This window comes from Cannabis sativa, chromosome 9 (genome assembly GCF_029168945.1).
Source record: "Cannabis sativa cultivar Pink pepper isolate KNU-18-1 chromosome 9, ASM2916894v1, whole genome shotgun sequence".
NCBI classification, from domain to species: domain Eukaryota; kingdom Viridiplantae; phylum Streptophyta; class Magnoliopsida; order Rosales; family Cannabaceae; genus Cannabis; species Cannabis sativa.
In genome coordinates this window covers 27,718,002-27,742,213 of record NC_083609.1, presented here as the reverse complement: position 1 = coordinate 27,742,213, position 24,212 = coordinate 27,718,002, and the positions used below count along the sequence as shown (strand labels likewise).

The window sequence follows — 24,212 nt, the reverse complement described above, 5'->3', positions numbered from 1 at the left end:
AGTCTCTAGGTCTACCAGAGAGAGACTGAATGTTAAAGCTGCAGGAAAGGTACTTATTCAGTCTAAGGAAAGTTCTATACATCTTTGGCACCATTCCAAATTGCCTTAAACTACTAGTGTTAATTTCCTGATTAACCAAAAGTAGTTGCCAAAGATATAGAATCCAAAAGATCCCAAGAGAGTAAACATATAGAGAGGAATTTCACATTATCAATGATTTTGTGATTAAGGAAGAGTAATGGTGGAGAAAAGGTTGTGGTTAATTCAACCTTTCAGATCCTATTACAAGCAGTTTACTACTACTACACTTGATTTGTATATCAAGGTGTTGAGATTATTTGAAACGCATTTTTTGTTTTATATTAGTGCAAGTGGGAGTTTGTTGGGTTTTATGCCCTAAATAAAACTCATTTCAATATAATCAGATTTACTTATTAATATAGATCGTAAATAACATTTAATGTTGCATGGTTCACATGATTTATTTCATGATTATATGTACATAATGTATAAATTCATCTCGAAATCCTTTTCACATACTTGATCTCGTTTTATTGTGCGTCAACACATTGGAAAGTAAACATGACTATGTGAATAAAGTTTCCTAGATTTATCAGACACAGGGTTTTATTGATATGATAATCTACAACAAGAGTTTACTTGTATTTGGAGAAATACTATGTTCTTTCCCAACATTGGTTAAAGTAAAGCTCAGGTTGGATGCATGGAGTATGCATCGGAAGGGACCGATATTGAACTTTGACTTAGATTTAATTAAACTTACCGTAAAATCTATTCAAGTCAATATCGCCTAGTTGATCCTAGATCAAATGATCTTAATCCAGATATGATTAGGCTCAATCTTGAAAGGCTATTCGTGTTCTTTGATTTGTTAGTTAAGCCTACTTTTAGGTCAGGGTGATACGTACATTTTGGGAACACGGTAGTGCAATTGAGTGGGAGCGCTATCATAAACATGGAATCTATAGCTTCTATCTGGCGAATAGTAAGCAAAGGATGATCTCCTTCGAGCTTGACCAAACGAATATAAATGGTGGAGTACTCATTTCACATAAGTTGAAATATCATTTATACGGGGTCAAGTGTTTTAAGGAATAAATACATTGTAGGGTGTAACGGTAATTTAATCCCTTTACAGTGTAGATCATTCATATAGAGGATCATTGATCACATTAGGATTATAACAATGGATAACTAATGATGTGTCTATATGGTGGAACATATAGAGCATTCTATATAACTGAGAGTGCAATTCTAAGTTCTATGCGTGGATTCAACGAAGAATTAATAAGTTAGTGAATTTTAGTGCTAAATTCTTGATCTACTTATTGGAAGCTCGGTTATATAGACCCATGGTCCCCCCACTAGTTGAGATAATATTGCTTGTAAGACTCATGTAATTGGTTTTGATTAATCAATTATAATTCACGAATTAGACTATGTCTATTTGTGAAATTTTCACTAAGTAAGGGCAAAATTGTAAAGAAAGAGTTTATAGGGGCATATTTGTTAATTATGATACTTTGTATGGTTCAATTAATAAATATGATAAATGACAATATTATTTAATAATTATTTATAGTTATTAAATAGTTAGAATTGGCATTTAAATGATTGAATTAGGAAATTGGCATTTTTGAGAAAATCAGATACAAAAGTGGTAAAATTGCAAAATTGTAAAAATCAAGGCCCAGTCCACCTAGCCTAGGGCCGGCCACTTGTGTTATCTTTTTTAAATGATTTTTTCATTATTTTAATGCCATATAATTCAAATCAAGCCCTAGAGGAATGCTATAAATAGATAGTGAAGGCTTCAGGAAAATAACACTTTCTGAATCAGAAAAACCTGAGCCTCCACTCTCTTCTCTAGCCGCCACTCTCTCTCTCTTTTCTTCCTCAATATTTCGAATCTCTCTTAGTGATTAGAGTAGTGCCCACACACATCAAGCAATACCTCAATCATAGTGAGGAAGATTGTGAAGAAAGATCAACAGCAAAGGAGATTCAGCATCAAGGATTCAGAGAAGAAGATCCAGGTTCAGATCTTGATAATACTCTGCTACAGAAAGGAATCAAGGGTTAGAGATCTGAACGGAAGGAGTCATTATAATTCCGCTGCACCCAATGTAAGGTTTCTTAAACTTTATATGTGTTTATTTTATCGTTTTAGAAAGTTCATATTTAGGATGTTTATAAACATACTTGTGAGTAGATCTAAGATCCTGGTAAAATAAATTCCAACAATACTTACATCATCGTGAAGCCACTCCGACCTAAGAAATAAAACTGTGAAGAACTTCACATCGCCAACACCGGTGTGCACATTCCTAGGTCGAGCATTGGGAATGTCTCCAATCAACCACCTCTTGAACGTACGAAACAATCTACGGTCTGCTGGTCTCTCCAGGTCTACGTTCTCCGGAAGAACTCGCCTCTTTTTCTTTTCCGCAGTGTAGTCGTTCAAGTACTTTGGCGGCTTCCTCTTCCTCACAAATGGCACATTTTCTGGGGGTCCAGGTAGAAGTAGGACTTCGTCCTGTGATTGTGTATCCCCAATGGCCGTGATAATTGCTTCCAATGGAGTTGACGGTGCCTCGTTATCATCTGCTTCCCAATCTTCTGGGAAGACATCTTCGTTATCACTCGCCGGTTCTTCCTCATTTTGCGGTGCAGGTGTGGGCTCTCCAGGTGTGGCCGCTCCTTTTACCATAGTCATCAACTCGTCCATCTTAGCCAGTAGAGTCTCCTTCAGATCTTTCTGACTATCTGTGAAGGACCGCCTCATGCTGAGATGGCTATTTACTAACCTCGTCTGTGCCAACATGACGGCTTCCTGTTGGGACTCAAGCTTCTCCAGCCAGGCCTCAATACTATCCAACCTCTTTACAAGGTCAGTGTCCACAGTTGTACTGGTTGGAGCGATGACCCGCCGGAAGTAGATGGCTCGTGTACTTCAGGTGCCGGTGGTGGTGGAACTAAATTTGCCTTTGTCACGGCCTCGTTGATGGTCTTCGCTTGAGTTTCAAACACGGACTCCTGTGTACCATCAACGTCTACCGTTTGTTCTACGTCCATCTCAAAGCAAAGAGGGGCTTTACCCTCATTAATACTCTTAAAGTATGCCTCTTCACTGGGCCGGGGAAACAAGCACTTCTTCACCACCAACTGAAACAAAAAAGGAACACAGAAGTCAAATATTATGATAATTGTAAACATGCAGCACAATGTCGCTACATGTCGCTAACATGTCGCGACATATGTCGCGATAAGCGATGTAGCAATTTCTTTTGCGATATCGCATAATGTCGCTAACACATCGCGAATAATGTCGCGAATGTTCATTTTCAATAAATTTAAATAAAATACTGAACAGTTAAGAAACATACCCGACTGTTGAATAACAGTGCAATGTCTCGTTGCCTTCACATCTTGTTTTAATTTGGCCCTCCGGTGTTTTCCGGCTCAACATTCTGGGGAACTTGGTCCCGTTGCAGTGGGCATACTTCTTCCCCAACTTCTCAATTGCTTCGTATGCCCAGTACTGAAAGGCAGGCACATAGCCACTAACAGTGTACTTTGCCTCCTGAGCAATCTTTTTCCCCTTCTTCTTGTCAACATTATCCTTGTAATGTTGCATATTCTTTCCTAATGTCTCCATCAGCTTACGGAAAGCGCGCTCGCCCCACGGATACTTAAAGAAGAATTCGAGATCGTTAACAAACTTCAACATCTCAGGCCAAACTTGGACATTGCCCTCCTTTGATACTAATACACCTTCAATGAAAGCGATCAGTCCAAGCTTGTAGGCATCATCTTTATCTTCGCACCTCTCAAGTTGGAGCATAAGGGAGTCCAACCGAACGGGGAACTCTTCCCTTCAAAATAAGTCCGAACTAGATGGTCGTTGGACTTGGCGTGTATTTCCTCGTCTGTAGGGGCACTACCCATAGGTAAGCCAGTAATGAGTCCAAACTCTATCCGTCCGAATCTCATGTCATTTCTCCCTACATGAAACCAAACCTCATCCTCCTTCTCTGTGTCCACTTTCATTTTTCTTAAGAGGAGGCTGTGGACCAACGCGCCGGAGAAAGTCAACTCTCCAGCTTCCCAAAAGTGTCCGAAAGGACTAGCCTTCTCATCGTCTCAACCAAATCCATCTCAGTAAACTTGGCCTTGATATATCTGAACCTATCTGTACCCCGATAGGTAAGACGTCCCGTGAAATGAGAGGAAATTGGAAGTTTAAGTTCAGGTGCCATCTGCGAAATTGTCAACAAATTTGTTAGAAGTATGTCGTTAAAGATGTCGCACTATGTCGCTAATTATCGTGAAACATAATACAGGTTACTGCTAATCATATCGCTAACTATGTCGCTATTATGTCGCTACCATATCGCTAACAACAAATAGGACGATAAAAACACATGAATCCTAGGTACGACTGTCATATATCGCTAACCAAATCGCAAACATGTCGCCAAACACATACAAGTCGATAAAATCATGAAACCTACACACTCAACACTATATATCGCGAAGTGGCTCGCTAATGTATCGCTAAAATGTCGATAAACAAACGGTTTCTTATAAATTTTGAACTTTCCCAAGACGATGTCGCGCTATGTCGTGAACATAGTCGCGACACGTCGCAAATTGTGCAAAAACCAGAACACAGATCGGCATCAATGAAATTCAAACGAAATCAAAAAATTTTCAAAATAAAGTAAATACATTTCTTTAAAATGAAGCACAAACAAATAAAAACTAATCAAAACAATAAAAAAGTTTAGACAAATACCTTTTTTATTGTTTCGGATCTGGGTTTTGTGTAGGGGTGTCGCGAGTTTGGGGTTTCACGATATCGTCTCCAATGGTCTGGTGCTCGTCTCTCTGTGTTTCACGATATGTTACGGGCTTCCACGATTCGGTCTTCAAAGTTTTCGCGATGTCGCGATGTCGTCTGGAGGTGGTGGTTTTGTTGGGGTCGGGTGGGGTTTCGTAGCAGGCTTGGTGGGTTGTCGTTGGTGGTCCGGTGACTTGAGGTGGTGGTCCGGTTAGGGGAGGGTGGGTGTCGTTTGGGTTGCGTGAGAACGAGAGACAGAGAGAGAGAGAAAAGAGAGAGTTAGAGAGAGAGTGGTAATTTGAAATGGGGAGGGTATTATTGGGATTAATCTTAATTGGAGGTTATTTTTTGAACTATTTTTTGGCTAGCATATTAAAACAACACATGCTATTTTTAAGCAAGTATTGTCAAATTTCCCTTTTTTATATTATTTTTTATTTTGTTTTAAAAAAATTGTAAAGTTTTATATTTTGTCCCAATAGAAAAAGGTTATTTGATTCCTTAATTACTTTACTTTTGAAAAAAATATGGCATAGTTTATAAAATGTGACATTTCTACATAAATACTATAAAATAAAAATAAAAAAAAAATTGTTTATTGTATTTGTCCAAATATTAGTATTTTTTTTTAGAAATTTTTACATGAAAAATCCATTTTACACAATTTATTACAAAATTACTCACACACGCCTATGACTACATTTTTACTTACAAAGTTGCCTTTATTACACAAATACCACTTAGTCGTCATTCCATGCATACACGTGTGCTTTCCCCATCCATCATCAATCAAATCCTACTCTCTTCCCTCTCTTTTTTCATTTTCTTTTCATTTCATTTTCGATTCTTCATTTCTGTTTTCTAAGTTCATTTGAATTCAAGTAACCTCCATTAACCACCCATAATTTATCACGTTTTTCCCTCTTCTTTTTGGTTCATCCACGAATTTTCAACTTCCTCTTAGCCCACGATTTAGCAACTGTTTTTCCCTCTCTGTTTCAGTTTTTTTCAATCTTATTTATAAGATGGCAATCACTCGTTCATCATCATCCCCTTCTCTAGTTCTCAAACAGAAATAAAAAATGGGCAAGAAATCGTTGGCCAACAAATCCAAGGGTAAACGCCCAATCATTGAAGATTATGATTCTGATTTTGAAGCTCCAATGCCCAAGCGTGGGAGACCCCATTCTTCGAAGAAAACGAAGCTCAACTTGGAGGAGCACACGGTTCCAGAAATTTCTGGGAAAAAAACTATTGCACATGCTGAAGATCGGACTCAGGTTGGTTTTTAGTTTTATTTTCGTTTCCCCCTTTCCTTCATTTATACTTTACCCAGATTTTGGCGTTTTTTATGTTCATTCTGCTTTGTGTAATTTTAGGGTTTCATTTGCGCATTTTGTTTCATGTTTTTAAATTTTTTAGTTATTTATTGTTAGTTTTGAACATTTCATTTGATTCTAGTCTGGGTGTTGTTCTTTAATTTGGTTTTGTTTTCTTTATTTTCAGTGTTTTTTTGTGCTTACAGGTTATGTGTTTTGTTTTCGTTTTTAGTGTTTTCAATCAATCGTCTGTAGTTTCTTATCAGTTTTTTAATAGTTTGTTAATGGTATGTTTTGATGTGTTTTCGATTTTCATTAGGTTTAGTTGTTTGCTGTTATATTTTAGGTTTCAAAACGATTTTCAAATCTTTGCTCTATATTTTTCTATAGTTGTATATGTTTTGTAGTTTGTTTGTTGTTTTTATATAGTTTTATTGTTCTTTTTATACTGTATTTTTCAATTTCCTTTAGGGTTAGTTGTTTACTGTTTTTTTTATGTTTCCAAACGATTTCAGGTCTTTACTGTTTTTTTCTGTGTAGTTGTTTGTCATTGATAGTTTGTTTGTAGTTGTATTACAGTTTTCATACTGTTTTATTCAGGATTTATAATTTATTGTGGCCATTTTCGTTATGTTGCAGGTTTGGGACTGTAAATTTAGTCCTTCTGATTTTTACAGATCTAAGTGTGTATGCACCAGTGTTTATTCCGTGATAGATAATATTAAGAACACTTTATCTGTTAATTTGCTTTCTTTGTTTCGTCAAACTCAGTTTGGGCATTTTCTGGATATGCCTGAGTTTGTTTTTCATCCGCAAGTCGTACATAGTTTATTACTAAGGGAAGTTTTCCAGCCCAATCCTAAAGAGTTTTGGGCTAAGGTTGCTGGCCGTTGCATACGGTTTACTGCCGAAGAATTTTACCTGATTTCTGGTTTAGATTGTTTCGGTGATTGCAACAAGTTGTTGTTTTCACAGGAAACAAATCAATTGGTAGAAACATGTTTTCCGTGGTGTAAAAACTATTGACCACAAAGCCATCGAGGATGCTTTTTTGGGTAGTCGGTGGGGTTTGGATGAGTCTATTGGTTTGAAAATGGCTGTTTTGTATTTCATTCAGTGTTTTCTTCTTAGCAATACTCCTGACAAAGAAGTGTCTAGGTTTGTTCTAGATGTAGTTGATAGCGGTCGGTGGGATGAGTATTGTTGGGGTAGGGAATCATTTGAATTGACAATTGACTCATTCAAAGGTAGGATCCAGCATGGGATCATTATGAAAAATAGAAATGCAGAGAAGGGAGGTCAATATGATGGCTGGTATAGGGCATTGGGATGTCCTTGGGTTTTCACGGTTTGGTTTTATGAATGCTATCCTGCAATGGTGAACTCTTTCTGTAAGAGAGTTTCATCTTCTATTCCAAGGATTCTGAACTGGAGCAACACCATCGTCACCAAAAATCCAACCCTTCGAGACTTGAAGGGCAAGATTTTTGATTTACCTTTGGAGAAGGTAATTTACAGTTTCTTTACTGTTTCTTTTCAGTTTTATTTATGTTGTTAATTTTTGGTTTTTCCAATTGTTTTAATTTTTTTCATATTATGTTTGATTATGCTGTTCAGTTGAAGATAAAAAACATGCGTCCTACTGATGAAGAGAGGCAGCAACTTCAACTTGACGGTTTATTTCTCGATGAATCTATTGATGACCGTGGTGTAGCGAAGCAATCCTTCGAGGGTGGGTCATCTTCAAAGAAGTCTGATTCAGCAGATATTGATTGGACGAAATCTAATCTGGAGATGGTCATTTCGAATCAATCATCATTGGCCGAGGACTTCATTTCATTGAGGTGTTTTGTTGATTTTAATTTCAAGTCCGTAATGACTGTAATTAAGGATATCCAGGAGAAGGTTAATGCCATTCATCGTCGTCCTTCTGATGAGGTATTTATTCTTATTTTATTGTTTAGGTTTTTTCATACTTTTTTTTTAAAGTTTCTTTACTGTTTTATTAAAGTTTCATTTATGTTGGTTGATATAGGGAAAGTCATCAGATGAATTAGTAACTCAAGATTCTGATGATGATGCTGATGATGATGATGATGATGATGCCGAGGATGATGAGAAGCAATTGCCTGATCCAGAAAACATTGATTCTGACTCCGACGATGGTGGTGAGTTGGTTAAAGTTGGTGGGGATGCTGATGATGCTGACAAGGTTGTTACTGTTGTTCCTTCTGCTGATGTGAATCCATCTGAGGCTGTTGGAGGGAGTGATAAAAATGTTAAGGATGTTGAGAAGCCGAAGGGTGATGAGTCTCGATTGAAGGGGGACGATTTCTTTGATGGGTTGAGCCAGCTTGAAATAGATGATGATCAAGTTGTGTTGGCTGGCTTGGAGGCTGTTGGTAAAATCCATGTAAGTTTACTTTTAATTGTTTTCAAGAAAACTAGGTTTCTTTTTGGTTGCTCATTAGTTTCTAGTATGTTTTGCAACTGTTTTAATGCATTCTTTCTTTTTTAGGTCCCCGCACCCAATCCAGATGTTGTTGGTGAAAAGTCAGATGCCCTTCATACTGATGAAGAAACTGAGGACACTGTCTCTGATACACCTCTGTTGGATAAGAGGAAGCGTGCTCCGGCCTTGAAATCTCCATTTGTTGATTTCGGGTCTGCTGATGTCGGGAGCACTCCAATGGAGCTTATGTCCTAAGGTTCTCAATCAGCTGGGGATGATAGGGATTTCAAAATGGTAACTTATGTGAAGGGCCTTTATGCTCTTAATGATGATTTTGCTGATCCCGTATCTACCGAGATTGAGGCAAAATTTGACGCTTGGATTGGTGAAGGATTGCTTAAACATCCTAGGTGACTGTTTTTATTAAATCTGTTTTTGTATTATGTTTTTTTTTTCAGTTTTATTCCTGTTTTAATGCTATTTTTTTGCTATTTTTTTGTTGTTGTAGGCATTATAATTGTTATGAAGACGACGCAAAGAAATTTACCCCGGGTTTTAGGCTAGGTGTTGATTATGTTGAGGATAAAACTTGGTTTTATCATTTGGCCACATGCGACATGTTTATGAACGACTCGGTAAAGTTTCCAATTTATATTGTAGTTATGATAGTTTGTTTTCAGTTGCTTTATAAATGTTTTTTAGTTTTGATACTGCATTTCAGTTTTTTTTACAGTTGTTCAACCTTTTCATTTGTATTTCTGTGTTGTTTTTTTGCTCAGCATATGAACACCATATTCTATTACCTTCAGAAAAAAGGTAAATATTCTTCCGCTGTGACGTTGAATTTCGCAACTACTGATTGTCTGTTTGATGATTCCATCCAAGCATTGTACCACAAATATAACAAGGCCAAGTCAATGAAGACTAAGATGTCACACATTCACGCTGCCCACCCAATAGCGCATTACATCCGAGGTATGCGCATTCCCGTTTCCAAGCCTTGGTATGAAGCCGATCATGTGCTATTCATCATCAATTTAAGAGGGAAAGTCATTGGGTTTTTGGGCGTCTTGACTTGAACGAAGGGACGTTGTTTCTGTACAATTCTTTGAGGACCGCGAAGATGAATGCCGCAGCTAGGAAAGCGATGAAGGCTTATTCCGTGTTGCTGCCTTTGTTTTTTGATTTACTTGGGTTCTGGAAGAATAGAGCACAAGCTCCTGCCTCAGTTTCTGACCCTACAGCTCCATTCAGAATCGTGGAGCTTAGTGGTCTTCAAGGTCTCGAAAGAAGAAGTGAGTGTTTCTTTTAAGTTTCTTTTATGTTGTTTTTTAGTTTCTAAACTGTTTACTTTTTCTTTCTGTTTTTTATAGTGATTGCGGGGCATATGTTGCTGCCTTTGCTGAATTCTTTATCCACGGAAAGGATGTCCCTGCAGACTTTGACATCGAAGTTTATCGTACCCGACTTGCTTCACTTTTCTTCTCGTACGGACAAAGGAAAATTGACGAAAGCATTGACAGTGAGGATGAGAAGCAAAGCAAGTCTTCTAAGGCATCTAAATTGAAGAAATAGGATCTTTTAATTTGGTGGCTCTTTTCTGTTATTTGTTGAATCTATTACCAGACAATTTTTAGTGCTGTTGTTTCAATGTAGGTATTATATTTGATTTTATACTATGTACCTGGTTTAAAACTTTTAGGATATTTGACATTTACTCCTTACTAATATCTTTATTGTATAGGTTTGTATTTCCCAAAGTTGTTTGTTTTTTTTTAATTGTTCAAGTTCTTATATACGGTCGCACAACTATGGAGAAACTATTAACCAACTGAATACAAACTATGTTTTTATTTTTCCTAAATTGTGCTATGAATGTATTTTTATTCTTCGTATTCCATTAATCCTTTTCCCTTTATTTAAGTTATGTTTTATCAATTATTGACTGACTGCCTTTAAAACTGTAAAGAAGAAGTCATTCCGGTACTTAATATTTTACAAAGGGTCGCAACTGTAACAAAACGATTTTGAAACTAATAAAAAACTGTTTCAAATTTCATAAAAATGAAATCCCATGTATTTAGAACATCACAGGTCAACCTGTTTGAATTTGCACACAAAATTAAACAATTCAAATATTTCATATGTATCTATTTTATTGCTTGATTGTTGCATGTCTTTCGATTGTGTCCGTGTTGTCCACATTTGCTACACCTGTTATGTTTTTTTGTATCCCATTCAGATAAAAACCTTCGTTTCCTTGGTCTTCCAGATCTTATTTTTTGGTTTGGTGGCAGAACAATGATATCTTTTATGTTTTGTGGCACATCCCAAGTTGTGTGATTGTGTACCGGATATGTTGAGCCGCTGTATGTTTCAAGCCATGTTCGCGTGGTGTAATAACCCGAACAGTAGTTGTAAACATTCAAGTTCATCTCTTTTATAACAGCAAGCGCATGAGCACACGGTAACTCATCAAGTTGGAATCTGTTGCAACTGCATGTTTTCTCCTTGAGGTTGATGACCCATGATCTGGTTAGTTCAACGACTTCGAACATGGTCTCGTTTATTGGTTTTACCTGCGGATTAAGTGTAAAACTGTTAATATGTATAACAACGACAAACAAACTATTAAGAAACTATAATGCAACTAAAATATTAAACATTTCATTACATTTTCTGTCAATGAGTCCACAAAGTTGTCGACTAATTTCTTCTCTGCTGTAGGTGTTAAAAATGTTGTTGTTTTCTGTGCTTTTTTCCTGTTTGTGTATGTCCATTGTTGAATCAATGCTCTCAATGACTCCATCAGTGTTGTGATTGGTAGCTCTCTAGCTGTCAAGTTTGCTGCATTTAGAGATTCAGCAATGTTTGAAGTCATAGTTGAATACCTGTTGTTTTTGCAGTGGTATCTTGACCATTTGTGGTATCCAACTTGTTGTAAATATGGTCTTACACGGATGTCCAAGCTGTCCAACTCGCTCATATGGTATTTAAATTTCCTCTCTGTGTATGCTCGTGCAGCTAAGAATGGTTTATCCAGCTTGCTTGCATTCTTCTTGAAGGTTGCTTTTAGGTTGCTTAACAGGTGGTATACACAATAGCAATGTGTGATTTCTGGAAATACTTGACAAGCTGCCTTACTTATGCTCTCATGTCTATCTGAGATCAAGCACTGTTCCTCTCTAATCCCATATGTTTCTCTCACTTTTATGAAAAACCATTGCCATGAGTTGTTGTTTTCTGAATCCACAACAGAAAAAGCTAGTGGAAAAATGTGCCCATTTGCATCCTGTGTACAAGCAGAGAGCAATGTACCTCCATATGTTGATTTAAGGAAAGTTCCGTCAACAACTATTATAGGTTTTCATTTCTTCCATCCTTTTATTGATGCATCCAGTGCGACAAACAAGTACTTGAAGCTGTTGTCATCCTCTGTTTCCATGTGCACTATTGTTCCGAGATTAGTTTTTTGCAACATGTGCAAAAAACCGGCGGAACTCCGTATGATTCGTTGGCTTTTCCTCGTAATTCTTCTTGCGCGTGCTCTTTGCTTCTCCATGCTTTCATGTAGTTCATTCTCACCCCATACTTGTGTTTCATTTCTCCTCTGATGTCTTGTGGCGTTTGAGTTGTTTTTATGTTGGTGAACCGTGGCTTGATGTAGTTTCCAATCAATTTCGTTGTAGCTTGTCTCTTGTCGGCAAATCTGATGTTTAGATCACAAGTGTGTATCACCTTTCTGTCGTATTTTCGAATGATGAATGACTTTGTTGGCCCGTTTCTAGATGCTGTTAGTGCCCACTTGCATTTTGGATCCAAACAACAAATCTTGTATGTTCTTGCACATGATTTTTTAACTCTGAATTGGAAGTTGTTCCTAATTGCATAGAAACCAAGCACACTCTGCAGTGTTTCTTTGTCTTTGTATATTTGTGCTTCTTCTATTTCAGGATGATGCGGATCTGTGATTAGTAGTTCGTCATAATCTGTGATTTCTGGTTCCTTTTTTCTGTTGTTTTCCAGTTGCTCAACCATTTCCTCTGCCACAAGTTTTGCATAGTCCATGAAGTCAAAACTTTCTCCCCCAAATTCCGCATCGTAGCTTCAATTATATGTTGTTGATTTGTTGAGTCTTCTGTTGTTGCTGCATTGTATTCGATTGGTTGGAAGGCGCTTGTATGTGTAATTAATGAATTGTCATTTCCAAAGAATGATGCATCGATGGTTGTTGTTGGGTTGTTGATGACATTCACACACATTGGGTATGTTGTGAAGTCGGGGTCTTTCAGTTTGAGTTGTATGTAGAAATGCAGGCTTTGATCATCCTTTATCCTCAATGGTTGGTATCCTTCCTTCACTTGATATTTCAGTTGCAAAACAGTGTTTTCTTGGTTGCACTCCAGGACATCTTTGAGTTTCTGTTGCAAATCTTCATAGTTACAATTGGCAGAAATGTAGTGTCCACTGGCTTCATAATTTTCATAATTCATTCGATCATCGAATTGTCCATTGTAGAAGACTAGGAATGGAATGTCTTTCCTTTCCTGTGTTTTTGCAATGGTTATTAGTCCGAGGCAACGAATTTTAAAACTGGTTTGATTCTGTTATGAAATAGAGTACAAACTTACTTCTATCTCTGTTCCTTTGTTCAAGCATTGTATTTCCTGTCCTGATTCCTGATTTTGCCATTTTTTGGTTGTTAATAAACTACAAAGAAACGAGAATAAAACTATTAAGAAACTTCATTTAAATTTTGGGAAACTAACCATTTCTCAAACTGTTCTGTCCTCTATCTTTTCCACAATAAATTCCTGCAAAAAAACGTAATGAAACTATTATTAAATGATTATGCAACTGTAAACCAACTTAAAAACCACAATTCTATCCCCAAAATTACATAGTTCTTACTCATTATCATTTTTCATCATGTTTATTCGAATCAGATCGATTTACAACTATTATAAAACTAATTTGCTACCATTAACATAAATCTTACCTTGTATATATGCTAGATCTTGGTACTTGTCATTTGACAATTCTTCATGATTTCTAAACCATTTTCAAACGATAATGCAACTGTAAGCCAACGCAAAAAAATTAAAATACCTTATTAGTATCCCTTGGTTCCTTAATCAGAATCAGTTCTTGTTTATTGGTTTTACCATATGAATTTCCTGTTGCACACCAGTGAATCAACCAGAATGCAACTAAAAATGCCGTGTATCATTGTTGAAAAAAAATTTCAGTTCATACCTTTTTTTTTTGGATTTGAGGGGGAGCTCCAGATCTGTTCAATACAGATTTACATTGCTTCAATCTGAATTTTCGACGCTCGTTTGAGTGATATTGCACTATAAAAACCGAAATCAAATGTTGAATTTCAGTTTCTCCACGGTTGTCCTGCTCTTTTTTTTTTTTTAAATTTCTGTTTAGATCGTTGGATTTGTTCGTTTCCTATTGAAATTCGACGGGATTTACAGTTGTTTTACGTTCGATCTGGTTTCATTCTGGTTGCGTGGCCGACTGCATCGATGGAGCTTCATTCATCCTCTCCGTTTGTGACGTGCGGCTGAAGGTAAGGGCAAGTGGTATTTTTGTAATATTTTCATTTTGGGCTGTACAAATGTTCATTGGGCCGGCCCACAGTATTGTTGTAATATTTTTCCCTTTTTAGAATATTCCTGTTCTTTTCCCTTTTTTTTATTGTGTGATTAATTTATTGGCTTTAAGAAATTTCAAGTAAGAGTTGTAAGATATTATTTATTTAAATGATAGTGTTAGATTAATGTTTAGTTTTTATATTCTTTCTTACAAATAGATTGCTTTCTTAAATATTTTACCTATAATTTTTTTAATTTTATATTATATTAATAATTTGATAAAAATATTATAGAAAATATCCTATGTATTATTTTTTTTTAAATTTATGATATAGGTTGCTCAGGTAGTTTCTATGTGAGTTGCTATACGAATTTCGATTGCAATTTAAGTTACTCAATTAGTTGCTATATAAATTTTTGTGTACAATTTTGTAAACATCTAGAAAAAAAAAAGCAATTTTCAAGTATAAAAAAGAAAAAATCCCAAAATATTTTTTTTGAGATAAAAAGAAATTAGGGGAATAACCTCAAAATAATTAAAATTACAGTCTTTAGTTCCGTAGTTCCCTAGATAAAAGGAAATTAGGGGAAATTATGCAGTAGTGTGTGACACAGTGACGGCCTGAGGGGTGGGTGGCCCCTCATGAGGCCATATTAACCCTTTAAACTCCCACTTAATCCAAACTTCGGACAGAAAATAGGAGGGCATTTACGGTAAACTACACAATCTTATTCCGGCGCCACTGTTATGAATCTTTCTCTCCACCATTTTCTTACTCAGAGCTTAGCTCACCATCCATGGACTCTGCCATCGCTCTCCGCCAACCATCCTCAATCTCTTCTTCCAAACTCTTCCAAACCACGAAATTCCTTAATTCCCAATTGCTTAAATTTCAAACCTCGCCGTTTTCCTTCGAGCGTCTGAAGCCAAAACCACGTTGTTTACCCATAAACGTTTCTAGGCGGAGTTCTCTGCTCAGAATTCGACTCCGCCACGGCTCGACTGATGAGGATGGTAGGTCCCCGCTTAACCACTCGGTCAAGGCTTCTTCAAACGACGCTCATTTCAGTGCGTTTACGGAGAAGAAGGAGCTTCAGGCACCGAGTTTCGCTGAGTTCATCACCTCGGAAAGGGTTAAAGTTGCGGCGATGCTTGCTTTGGCCTTAGCCCTTTGTAACGCTGACCGGGTTGTGATGTCAGTGGCGATTGTACCTTTGTCGCTTTCCCATGGCTGGACCAAATCATTTGCTGGTATTGTTCAGGTGGGCTTGGCTACTAAACTTTCGTATATGTTAAATTTTCACTTAATTGGATATTGAGTTTGTTATATGTAATAATTTGGAAAGGAAAAAGAAATTACATAGAGAATGAAGTAACATGGTTAGTTGGAGGTTAAAGGTCTAACCTCTGCCTCCGAGTTATGGGCTAAAATTAAGTAAAGTTAGCATTTTCCTTAATGGGTTTCTAGAAAATATAGTTTTAGCAAATGTTGAAATTACTTGGAACTCATGTGAAAAACTCATGAACAGTCATCTTTCCTATGGGGATACCTGGTATCTCCAATAGCTGGAGGGACTCTTGTGGATTATTACGGTGGAAGGATAGTCATGGCTTGGGGAGTGGCTTTATGGTCTCTGGCTACCTTTCTTACACCTTGGGCTGCTGAAACTTCCTTATGGGCTCTCCTTGCTATGAGAGCTATGGTTGGTGTGGCAGAAGGAGTAGCTCTTCCTTGCATGAACAACATGGTAGCAAGGTATTGGTGGTTTATGGTTATAATGGAAACGTGAGATTGAACCTGAAAGGCTGGTTGTTTATACTTTACAAGTACCGAAAGCTAAACTGTTGTTTTCTTTTAGGTGGTTTCCTCCAACTGAAAGGGCGAGGGCTGTTGGAATTGCAATGGCTGGATTTCAGTTTGGAAGTGCTATTGGACTTACACTGTCTCCAATCCTCATGTCAAAGAGTGGTATCTTTGGACCGTTTGTGATTTTTGGGTTATCTGGGTTTCTTTGGGTGTTGGTATGGTTGTCTGCTACATCAAGTACTCCTGACCAAAATAATCAGATATCGAAGTATGAATTAGATTACATAATGAATAAGAGGCAAACATCATTTCTTGTGGACAATAAAACTAAAGCAACTAAAGTGATACCTCCATTCAGGCGCTTACTTTCTAAAATGCCAACATGGTCCCTAATCGTTGCAAATTCCATGCACAGCTGGGTATGTCACACTCTTCTACAACTAGTTTCTCCATAAGCAACGCGTTTCTAACTGCTTACTCTGTGCTGAAACTTCTCTCTTACAGGGTGGAATTATTATTTGAATGCAAAACACTACTGAAGTGTTTTTGTTTACTTTCATGGTTGTGTTAGACCTTTATATAGATTCTTGATATTTTCTATTTACGAAAACTCATTGTTCTTCTCAAATATTGCAGGGTTTCTTCGTTATTCTTTCCTGGATGCCTGTTTACTTTAACTTTGTGAGAATTAATACTTATCCTTATTTTGTGACATTTGCTAGTGGTATCTAGAAGAATTTTGAAACTCAAGCAAGCTACTTCATACTACAGGTGTTTCATGTTGACCTCAGACATGCAGCTTGGTTTAGTGCTGTTCCATGGAGTGTGATGGCAGTCATGGGATATCTTGCTGGTTTGTGGTCAGACATGTTGATCCGTGGTGGTACATCTATCACTTTAACACGGAAGATCATGCAGGTACGGAGTTCTTATTCATTAACAACTATGTTTTGTGCAAGGACCACCATTTATAGTTTTATTCGTGAGCTGTTTCGTTTCTTTGGTTTTTGACAAGACAATTAGTGTTCACTATACTGCCCTACACCCTTAAAAAAAGACTTAGTTATCTAGAAATCTGAAGATATTTATCTTCCAAAGAGAGAAAATCATATTAAATTGTTTGGACAATATAGGTTGAATTTCGGTTCTTCTATCCAAAAGGCCAAAAATAGAAACCCCAAGGGATATTTTTCTTCTTTTTCCTTTGGTGCATCAGTAAACAACTAAGGTAAAACTTGAGGACTAGCACACTACCGTATCGTTTTTAGTCATCAGAACATTAATCTCATCATGCATAGAATATTCAAAACATCCAATTGCTTTCTCTGCAGTCAATTGGTTTTTTTGGTCCGGGAGTTGCACTTGTGGGATTGACTACAGCAAAAAGTCCAGTGATTGCATCTGCATGGCTTACATTAGCTGTTGGATTGAAATCTTTTAGTCATTCAGGATTTCTTGTGAATCTCCAGGTTTGACCCAATTACCTTAAATTTGACTGTTTGTATTAGTTCTTCTTTGTCTGACCAATTTTTTTTATTTGTTTCTGTTTTCAGGAGATCGCTCCACAATATTCTGGTGTTTTGCATGGTAGTATTCATGACAGCATATTAACAAGATTGTGTAAAAAAAAATTGTTTTCTTTTTGTTTTTATAACCTTGTAATTACATTTGAACAGCATAGGTTTTGCATTAACGTTTCTATGCAATAACTATGCTGGATAGCAGTAAATGCAAGTATACATAACAGCAACAAATCTTTTTCTTGATTTTAATACCAAACTTGATGACAAAACTAAAGTTTTTAACTAGCAACAACCTTTTCTTTTCCCCTTAGGACTGTCAAATACTGCCGGAACATTTGCCGCAATCGTGGGAACAGTTGGAGCTGGTTTCTTTGTAGAATTAGTGGGTTCTTTTCAAGGATTTTTGTTGCTTACATCACTCATGTATTTTGTCGCTGCCATTTTCTACAACTTGTTTTCTACTGGAGAGAGGGTAAATTTTGATGAACCTGGTAAGTGTCTTTTTATGTTTATCTTGTAATTGCTGGTTCATTTTCTGTAAATTGAACTGCTACTTGGCTGTTCGGAACTATCATCATGATATCTAAAGCATGAAGTAGTATTATTACCAACACTAAACCCATAGTTTCAGTTTTCTGGACCTATGCTGTTTAGAATTATGAGTGTACCTGCTCAGAATTTGAATTCATTTTATTGTACCTATCTAGTATTCACCCTTGTGTTTCCCTAATGGACAGCATTCAAATCTTTTGCTTGACAGTGATATAAAAGAAATATGTAGACAACTACTGGTCACCTACCTGAAGATGATGTATTAGTGGACCAGAACTGATGTATAACTACATAATGCTTGAAGAAGGGACTCTCGTCCATATCATTTCATTCAATGCATTCTTCTCCTTCCTAATGCCCCAAGCCTTATTATGCATATCAGTGATTGCATGTCAATTATAGTTGGAAATTTTGCCTAGAAAATTTTGTTAATATGATAAATAATGTGTTGTAAAGACTAGTGAGGTATGTATATGAAGGATTCTGTTCAAATCTTTTTGGTTGCTTGCTTTGTGTTAAATAATGGCCAAGAATAGAATCGATAATATCAAAATTAACCATTAATTAAGTTAATACTAGATTAAAGAATTTTGAAGATCTTTTTTAAGTGTCACTCCGTCATGGCTATTATGATTTTTCAAAGTTCTCGATGAACAGAGCGTGAAAAGAGGACCGTGTGAGAGGAGAGAGCTTGAATCGGGAAGGAAAAGTGTAGAATGATACAAGAGAATCATCTCTGAATGAATATTGAAGATTCGAGATAGAAAGCTGTTTTTTTTTTGGCTAATTAGTAATTTTTCCCCTGAACTTTGACATGTACTAAATCGTGCCCCTTGAACTTTTTTGGCCGTTAAAAATTCTCCCTAAACTATTGAGATTGTTAAATTTAAGGACTTTTATCTAATTTTAGTAAAAAAATTCTAACATGGATGAAAGTTCAAGGAATATGATTTAGTACATATCAAAGTTTGAGGGGCATTATTTGGTAAATATCAAAGTTTGGGGAGCATGGTTTAATACACAAACAATCACTTAAACAGTAAAATTGAATGAAATTAGACAAAAGTCCTTAAATTTAAGAATCTCAATAGTTTGAGGAGAATTTTTAACGGCCAAAAAAATTCAGGGGCACGATTTACTACATGTCAAAGTTCAGGGGGAAAAATTACTAATTAGCCTTTTTTTTTTTTGCTTAAAAAGAAAAGGGAAAGCTTGGTTTGGAAAAGTAGAACACTTATAGCCAAACTGGTTGTGTTTGTAGTTTTTAGTTTTTAAAATTATGTTTCTAAAAGTGAGAATTAAAATTAGTTTTTTGTCATTTTAAAATTTTAATGGTATTTGACACAAGTTTTTTAAAACTATTTTTAGATTTTTTCTTACAAAAAAAAAAAAAATCAATATTTTAAACCAACATGAACCATTTGGGTTCGGGTTCGGGTTTGGTTCGGGTCTAGGGTCCGAGTATGTGAGTAAAAATGTAAAATATAATATGCTAGACAAAAAAAAAATATTTTTGAAAATTGAAAACAACATTTTGATGTTTTCCGCTTTTTAATTTTTTAAAACAGTTTTTAAATTTTTTTGCCAAGCAACCCCTATTAGTTTTTAAAAATTGTTTTTTATTTTTTAAAATTAAAAACAATTTTTAAGTTATGAAGCCAAACAGCTCCTTAAGTTTGTCACTTAAAAAATTTTTATTCTGCTTTTTAATTTCAAACTTTTATTATAATATTTTTTTCATTAAGCTAATAATCATGTATGGAAAATAGTATTTGTTGTAGTGTGTAATTTAATGTTTAAGTATGTATATATATGGGTGCAATTTTAATGGTTATTATCCATGAATGGGTAAAATTAGAAATTTTGAGTTTTTATGCTTAATTTTTTTATCTAATTAAAAAAAATCTCTCATTTTTATATCATATGGACTAAGATTGTTCCATCGGTAAAAAAAAAAATTTAAAAAAAGTTTTTTAGCAAGAAAAATAAGAAAAGAAAAAATTGAGTTTGAGTTAAATATTTTTGTATGAACATATTTTTGATATAGTATAAAAAGAAATATTTTTTGATATTTTTTTTTAATTAAGTAGTTAAATTAAGCATAGAAATTCAAATTTGTAATTTCATTATTCGTGATCAAAATTCGATAGTTTGATATTTTTAAAATTAATATTTATAATTAAATTTGTTTAGTAGTTATTCATGGATAATACCATTAAGAAGTGTTCCGTACATATATATATGTGCATGCTCTTAATGGGTATTACCTATGAATAGGTATTCTATTATTAGCCATTGGATCAAATCTAATGGTTGATATTTATAACTATTAATTAAAATTTTAAATTAAATATTTTCTATTTTAACCTATTACCTGATGACATGGAAGTCATTTTTTATATCCATTCTTTCTATTTTTTCCCCATTCCATATATATATTAATACATTTGTACCTTATAATTTAATTATGGTAATTTAAAAACTTCAATAACCGTTAATTACACTTTTAAACCTCACTACGACAAATATTTTCATTTTAAAATATATATATTTTTTTAAAAAGGCGTAACATATATTATAAAATACATAATAATTTATCAATATAAAAAAAATATTAATTATAATCAATTATTTAGCTTATATTGTAATAATATATTTTTCTTATAATTTTTTAGTTTAAATTTTAAAAATTTGAGTTTCTATAATAATATTATAATTAATTTTGTTTTATAAGATACGAAAACAATTTTTTTTTTCTTATTCTTATTTTTATAATTAAGTAATTCTTGTATTAAATGAAAATTTTAAAAGTTTGTAATTTTTGTGGTGGTTAGTCTTACATCATTATTTGTTAATCTATATTAATTATTGCATTAGGTAAACTATAAAAAAGAGAATTTATATATAAAAAAAAATAGTACAAAAGAGAGGAATAAAATAAAATTCGTAGTGCTATAAAATTTGGATCATGATATTTGTAATAGCAACAGATGTCTTTTACTTTTTTATTTAACTTTTCTTATTTGGTTTCATAGAGTTTGACATTAGTAGCTAACTTTTTTCTCTCTCATAAAATATGATGTTTGCTAACTCAATTTTTAGCCAACAACGAAGTCCCAAATACAATCACTACAAAAAAGACCATCTTTAGTGACAGCTTTTTAGTCACAATAAAAAAAAATTTGTGACTAAATATGACTTTTAGTCGCAACAAAAAAGTTACTTGTGACTAAACATAGTATTTAATTATAAGTTGTCACTAATTTAGTTTTAGCCACAACAAGTATTGTGACTAAAAATATATTTAGTCACAACAAATTGTGATTTTTGTGACTAATACTTTTAGCCACGAACTTTTTAGTCACAACGTAGAAATGACAATTTATAATTAGTCACAACTTTTTTACTTTTAGTCATAAGTTTTGTTGTGACTAAAAGTATGATTTTTTGTTGTAATAATAATTTTATAATTAATTAAAGAGCAAATAATAAAATATAATAATAACATCTAGAAGAAATCTTCAAAATAGTTGTTATACTAGAACATAACAATTACTTATTTTAGTTATTGTCAATTCCTCTATTTTTTCAAAATCATATTTTATACACACTATTTTATTTTCCTGATCCATATACAATTAGAGAGCATGAACTAATGGAGTAAAGAAATAATACACATCTCGATCTTCTTCTCTCTCAACAAGCAAACAAGTAAATATAGTACAAAAGTTTATGTAAAATTTGTAGAAATAAATATTGAAGAAAACCATTTCCAATTTAATTTTTTTTACTAATCACCCGTCAGCACCAAACAAGAAATTCAAGCACTAAATGTAACAATATAATTCTTAGAATAAGAACAAAGAGCAGAAAAACAAAGCTACTCATTTTTTTTCTTTGTCCAACCATAAAATCAAAACAACTTAATTTTTTTTTCTTTAACTTCAAAAAAAAAAAAAACTTATCAAAGAGTGTTAGAGTGAAATATCACTAATGACCCTCATAATTTAATAAATTTCTATTGTTGGTGTAAGGATAAAGTAGTAATTTAAATAAAATAAGTGAGTTTCTAAAAATAACTTTTAATTCTTTAATACTATTAGTTAGAATTATTATACCTTATTGTTAAATAAAATAAATATATATTTTTAAAAAAAATTGGTCTTTTTCATTTTTATACTTCAAAACTTTTTTTTTTTTTTGTATTTTTTGTATTTTTTGCGGAATTCTACATAGAAATCTCTATTGCAACTAGCGCTGCAACTTAAATTGCAACAAAAAATCGTATAGAAACCCCTATTGCAACTAGCGCTGCAACCACTTTAGAAATCCAAACCGTAAATTTGAAAAAAAAGTTTAAAAAATAGTAAATAGGGTAATTTCCCAAAAAAATAATTATTGGCAACCTGCTATAAAAAGTCAACATATCACCACATCATTCTTTTTTTAATACCCATCAATGGCTATTCAAAAGTTGATTCAACAGTTAATTGGACCTAAATGCAAAAAAAAAAAAAAAACACTTTAAAACACAAAGTCCAATGGATAGGAAGGGAGGAAAAAAGAATAAAAAAATAAAAATAAAATTAGATAATAATAATAATGCATAACCCATAGATCTTTAATATTGCATTATACATTTTAATATTAATGTAAGGATAATATAATAATTTAAGTAAAATAAATTAATTTCTAAAAACCTTTCAACCGAGATAGATCTTTAATATTGCATTATACATTTTAATATTAATGTAAGGATAATATAATAATTTAAGTAAAATAAATTAATTTCTAAAAATAATTTCTCAAAATCATCATTCTCTATAATTAAAAAAGGAAATCTAATTTTTTTTAAAACTTGTTGGTAACCTATTCTAGCAAGTCACTAAATTGCCACCTCATTAACTTTTTTTAATACCCATTAATGGGTATTACCCATTAAGAAATCATCCATATATATATTTTTAATTTATATGGATTTCTTTTTTTTGAGAAACTTGAAAATTTAATTAAGAAAAAACAAATGCAAAGTAATCAGGTCAAAATTGAAGGTAAAGAACCATTCCAAACACACCCACTATTTAACTTTAAACCTACTCTAGCATGACTATGTGCTAATTTGTTATTTTCTCTCGGAACATGGATTATAAGCAGGTCTGGACTAAACAATGAATTATTAATACAATTGATAATATCACTAAGAACTGAATTACTGCAATAAAAGTTATTAATTTTATCCACAACACTCTTGCAATCTGAAGCAAGAATAGAGATTGGGAGCTTGGCTGCATGGATCCAAGAAATAGCAGCAAGAATTGCTTTAGCTTCAGCCACTTCAGGAGGAACCACTCCTTCAACTGGAACAACTAATCCAACCTTTATGTTATCATAATCATCCCTGGCCACAACTCCAAAATTGTGCTTTTTTGATACAACATCAATGGCAGCATCTGTATTGACTCACTAACGACCAGAAGCAAATTGAGGTACCTGTTCGCTTATTTCTTTCCCTTGTGATTGCAACTGAAAGTTTAGATGGTAAGCAGTATCATATTCAGACAAATAGTTAACACCATGATCAAAAATCTTCATAGGAGGGAGACCTCTTTTATTATAAAAAGATTATTTCGTTAATTCCATAGCATCCAAATTAGACAAAACAACACAGCCAAAGTATGCTTATCATACAATTCAAATGCTTTAGTAATGTTCATATCAATATCATAATCCTTATGTTTAGTATAAAAAGTAAAGTATTTCCAAGCGTTTTTTTTTTTTTTTATTTGCATTATGACATTCCAAGATAGCGTCTTTCATTGTCTCCGATTTCAGTTGGCAAAGGGGGCACATAGGGGAGGGAATGATATGTTGAGAGAATAAGGAAAAGGCGATTGGGATGGAGTGAGCAAGCACACACCACATCAAATGCTTAACTTTAGGTGGAGCAATGGACGACCAAATTTTTGACTAGAATTGTTTACGTCCTTCGATTGAGGAAGAAGAAGGCAAATCCCTAGATTTGAGAGCCAGGTGGTAAGTTGTTTTGACATCAAAAATACCTAAAAGATCCTGGTCTCAAATTAAATCATCC

The 24,212-nt window shown here is 34.2% G+C and overlaps 3 protein-coding genes across 5 annotated transcripts; 2 read left to right on the top strand and 1 right to left on the bottom strand.

The window, feature by feature from the left end:
• The first annotated feature begins 4,463 nt into the window (after positions 1–4,463).
• LOC133030751 (uncharacterized) lies at positions 4,464–9,893 on the top strand. Its single transcript, XM_061103582.1, has 2 exons — positions 4,464–6,144; positions 6,823–9,893. The coding sequence occupies exons 1-2, from the start codon at positions 5,947–5,949 to the stop codon at positions 7,207–7,209; spliced, it is 585 nt and encodes a 194-aa protein (XP_060959565.1). The 5' UTR covers positions 4,464–5,946; the 3' UTR covers positions 7,210–9,893.
• Positions 9,894–10,668: 775 nt separating this feature from the next.
• Positions 10,669–11,620, bottom strand: LOC133031334 (uncharacterized). The gene is made up of 3 exons (XM_061104816.1): positions 11,310–11,620; positions 10,850–11,214; positions 10,669–10,735 (listed from the first exon to the last, which is right to left on the bottom strand). Exons 1-3 carry the CDS (start codon positions 11,514–11,516, stop codon positions 10,669–10,671), a joined length of 639 nt encoding a protein of 212 aa, XP_060960799.1. The 5' UTR covers positions 11,517–11,620.
• A 3,193-nt stretch (positions 11,621–14,813) lies between these two features.
• LOC115722985 (probable anion transporter 4, chloroplastic) lies at positions 14,814–18,615 on the top strand. Of its 3 annotated transcripts, XM_030652379.2 has the most exons (9): positions 14,814–15,501; positions 15,769–15,995; positions 16,099–16,465; positions 16,683–16,727; positions 16,818–16,964; positions 17,378–17,515; positions 17,600–17,633; positions 17,881–18,060; positions 18,330–18,615. In XM_030652379.2, exons 1-9 carry the CDS (start codon positions 15,037–15,039, stop codon positions 18,335–18,337), a joined length of 1,611 nt encoding a protein of 536 aa, XP_030508239.2. In that variant the 5' UTR covers positions 14,814–15,036; the 3' UTR covers positions 18,338–18,615. The 3 variants fall into 3 exon arrangements, with proteins under 3 accessions (XP_030508239.2, XP_060959568.1, XP_060959567.1); XM_061103584.1 differs by lacking the exon at positions 18,330–18,615 and having other exon boundaries at positions 14,832–15,501; positions 17,881–18,279; XM_061103585.1 differs by lacking the exons at positions 17,378–17,515; positions 17,600–17,633; positions 17,881–18,060; positions 18,330–18,615 and adding an exon at positions 17,180–17,326 and having other exon boundaries at positions 14,828–15,501.
• The last annotated feature ends 5,597 nt before the right edge of the window (positions 18,616–24,212 follow it).

What these genes read in the sequence shown, in the direction of transcription:
- LOC133030751 (XM_061103582.1), top strand. Translation starts at nt 5,947, where the DNA reads ATGGGCAAGAAATCGTTGGCCAACAAATCCAAGGGTAAACGCCCAATC. An exon ending in ATGCTGAAGATCGGACTCAG is followed by an intron (nt 6,145 to 6,822) that starts GTTGGTTTTTAG and finishes GTTATGTTGCAG; the next exon opens with GTTTGGGACTGTAAATTTAG.
- LOC133031334 (XM_061104816.1), bottom strand. Translation starts at nt 11,516, where the DNA reads ATGACTTCAAACATTGCTGAATCTCTAAATGCAGCAAACTTGACAGCT. An exon ending in TGGACTCATTGACAGAAAAT is followed by an intron (nt 11,215 to 11,309) that starts GTAATGAAATGT and finishes CTTAATCCGCAG; the next exon opens with GTAAAACCAATAAACGAGAC. An exon ending in GATACAAAAAAACATAACAG is followed by an intron (nt 10,736 to 10,849) that starts GTGTAGCAAATG and finishes AAATTCAAACAG; the next exon opens with GTTGACCTGTGATGTTCTAA.
- LOC115722985 (XM_061103584.1), top strand. Translation starts at nt 15,037, where the DNA reads ATGGACTCTGCCATCGCTCTCCGCCAACCATCCTCAATCTCTTCTTCC. An exon ending in CATTTGCTGGTATTGTTCAG is followed by an intron (nt 15,502 to 15,768) that starts GTGGGCTTGGCT and finishes ACTCATGAACAG; the next exon opens with TCATCTTTCCTATGGGGATA. An exon ending in TGCCTGTTTACTTTAACTTT is followed by an intron (nt 16,728 to 16,817) that starts GTGAGAATTAAT and finishes TTCATACTACAG; the next exon opens with GTGTTTCATGTTGACCTCAG.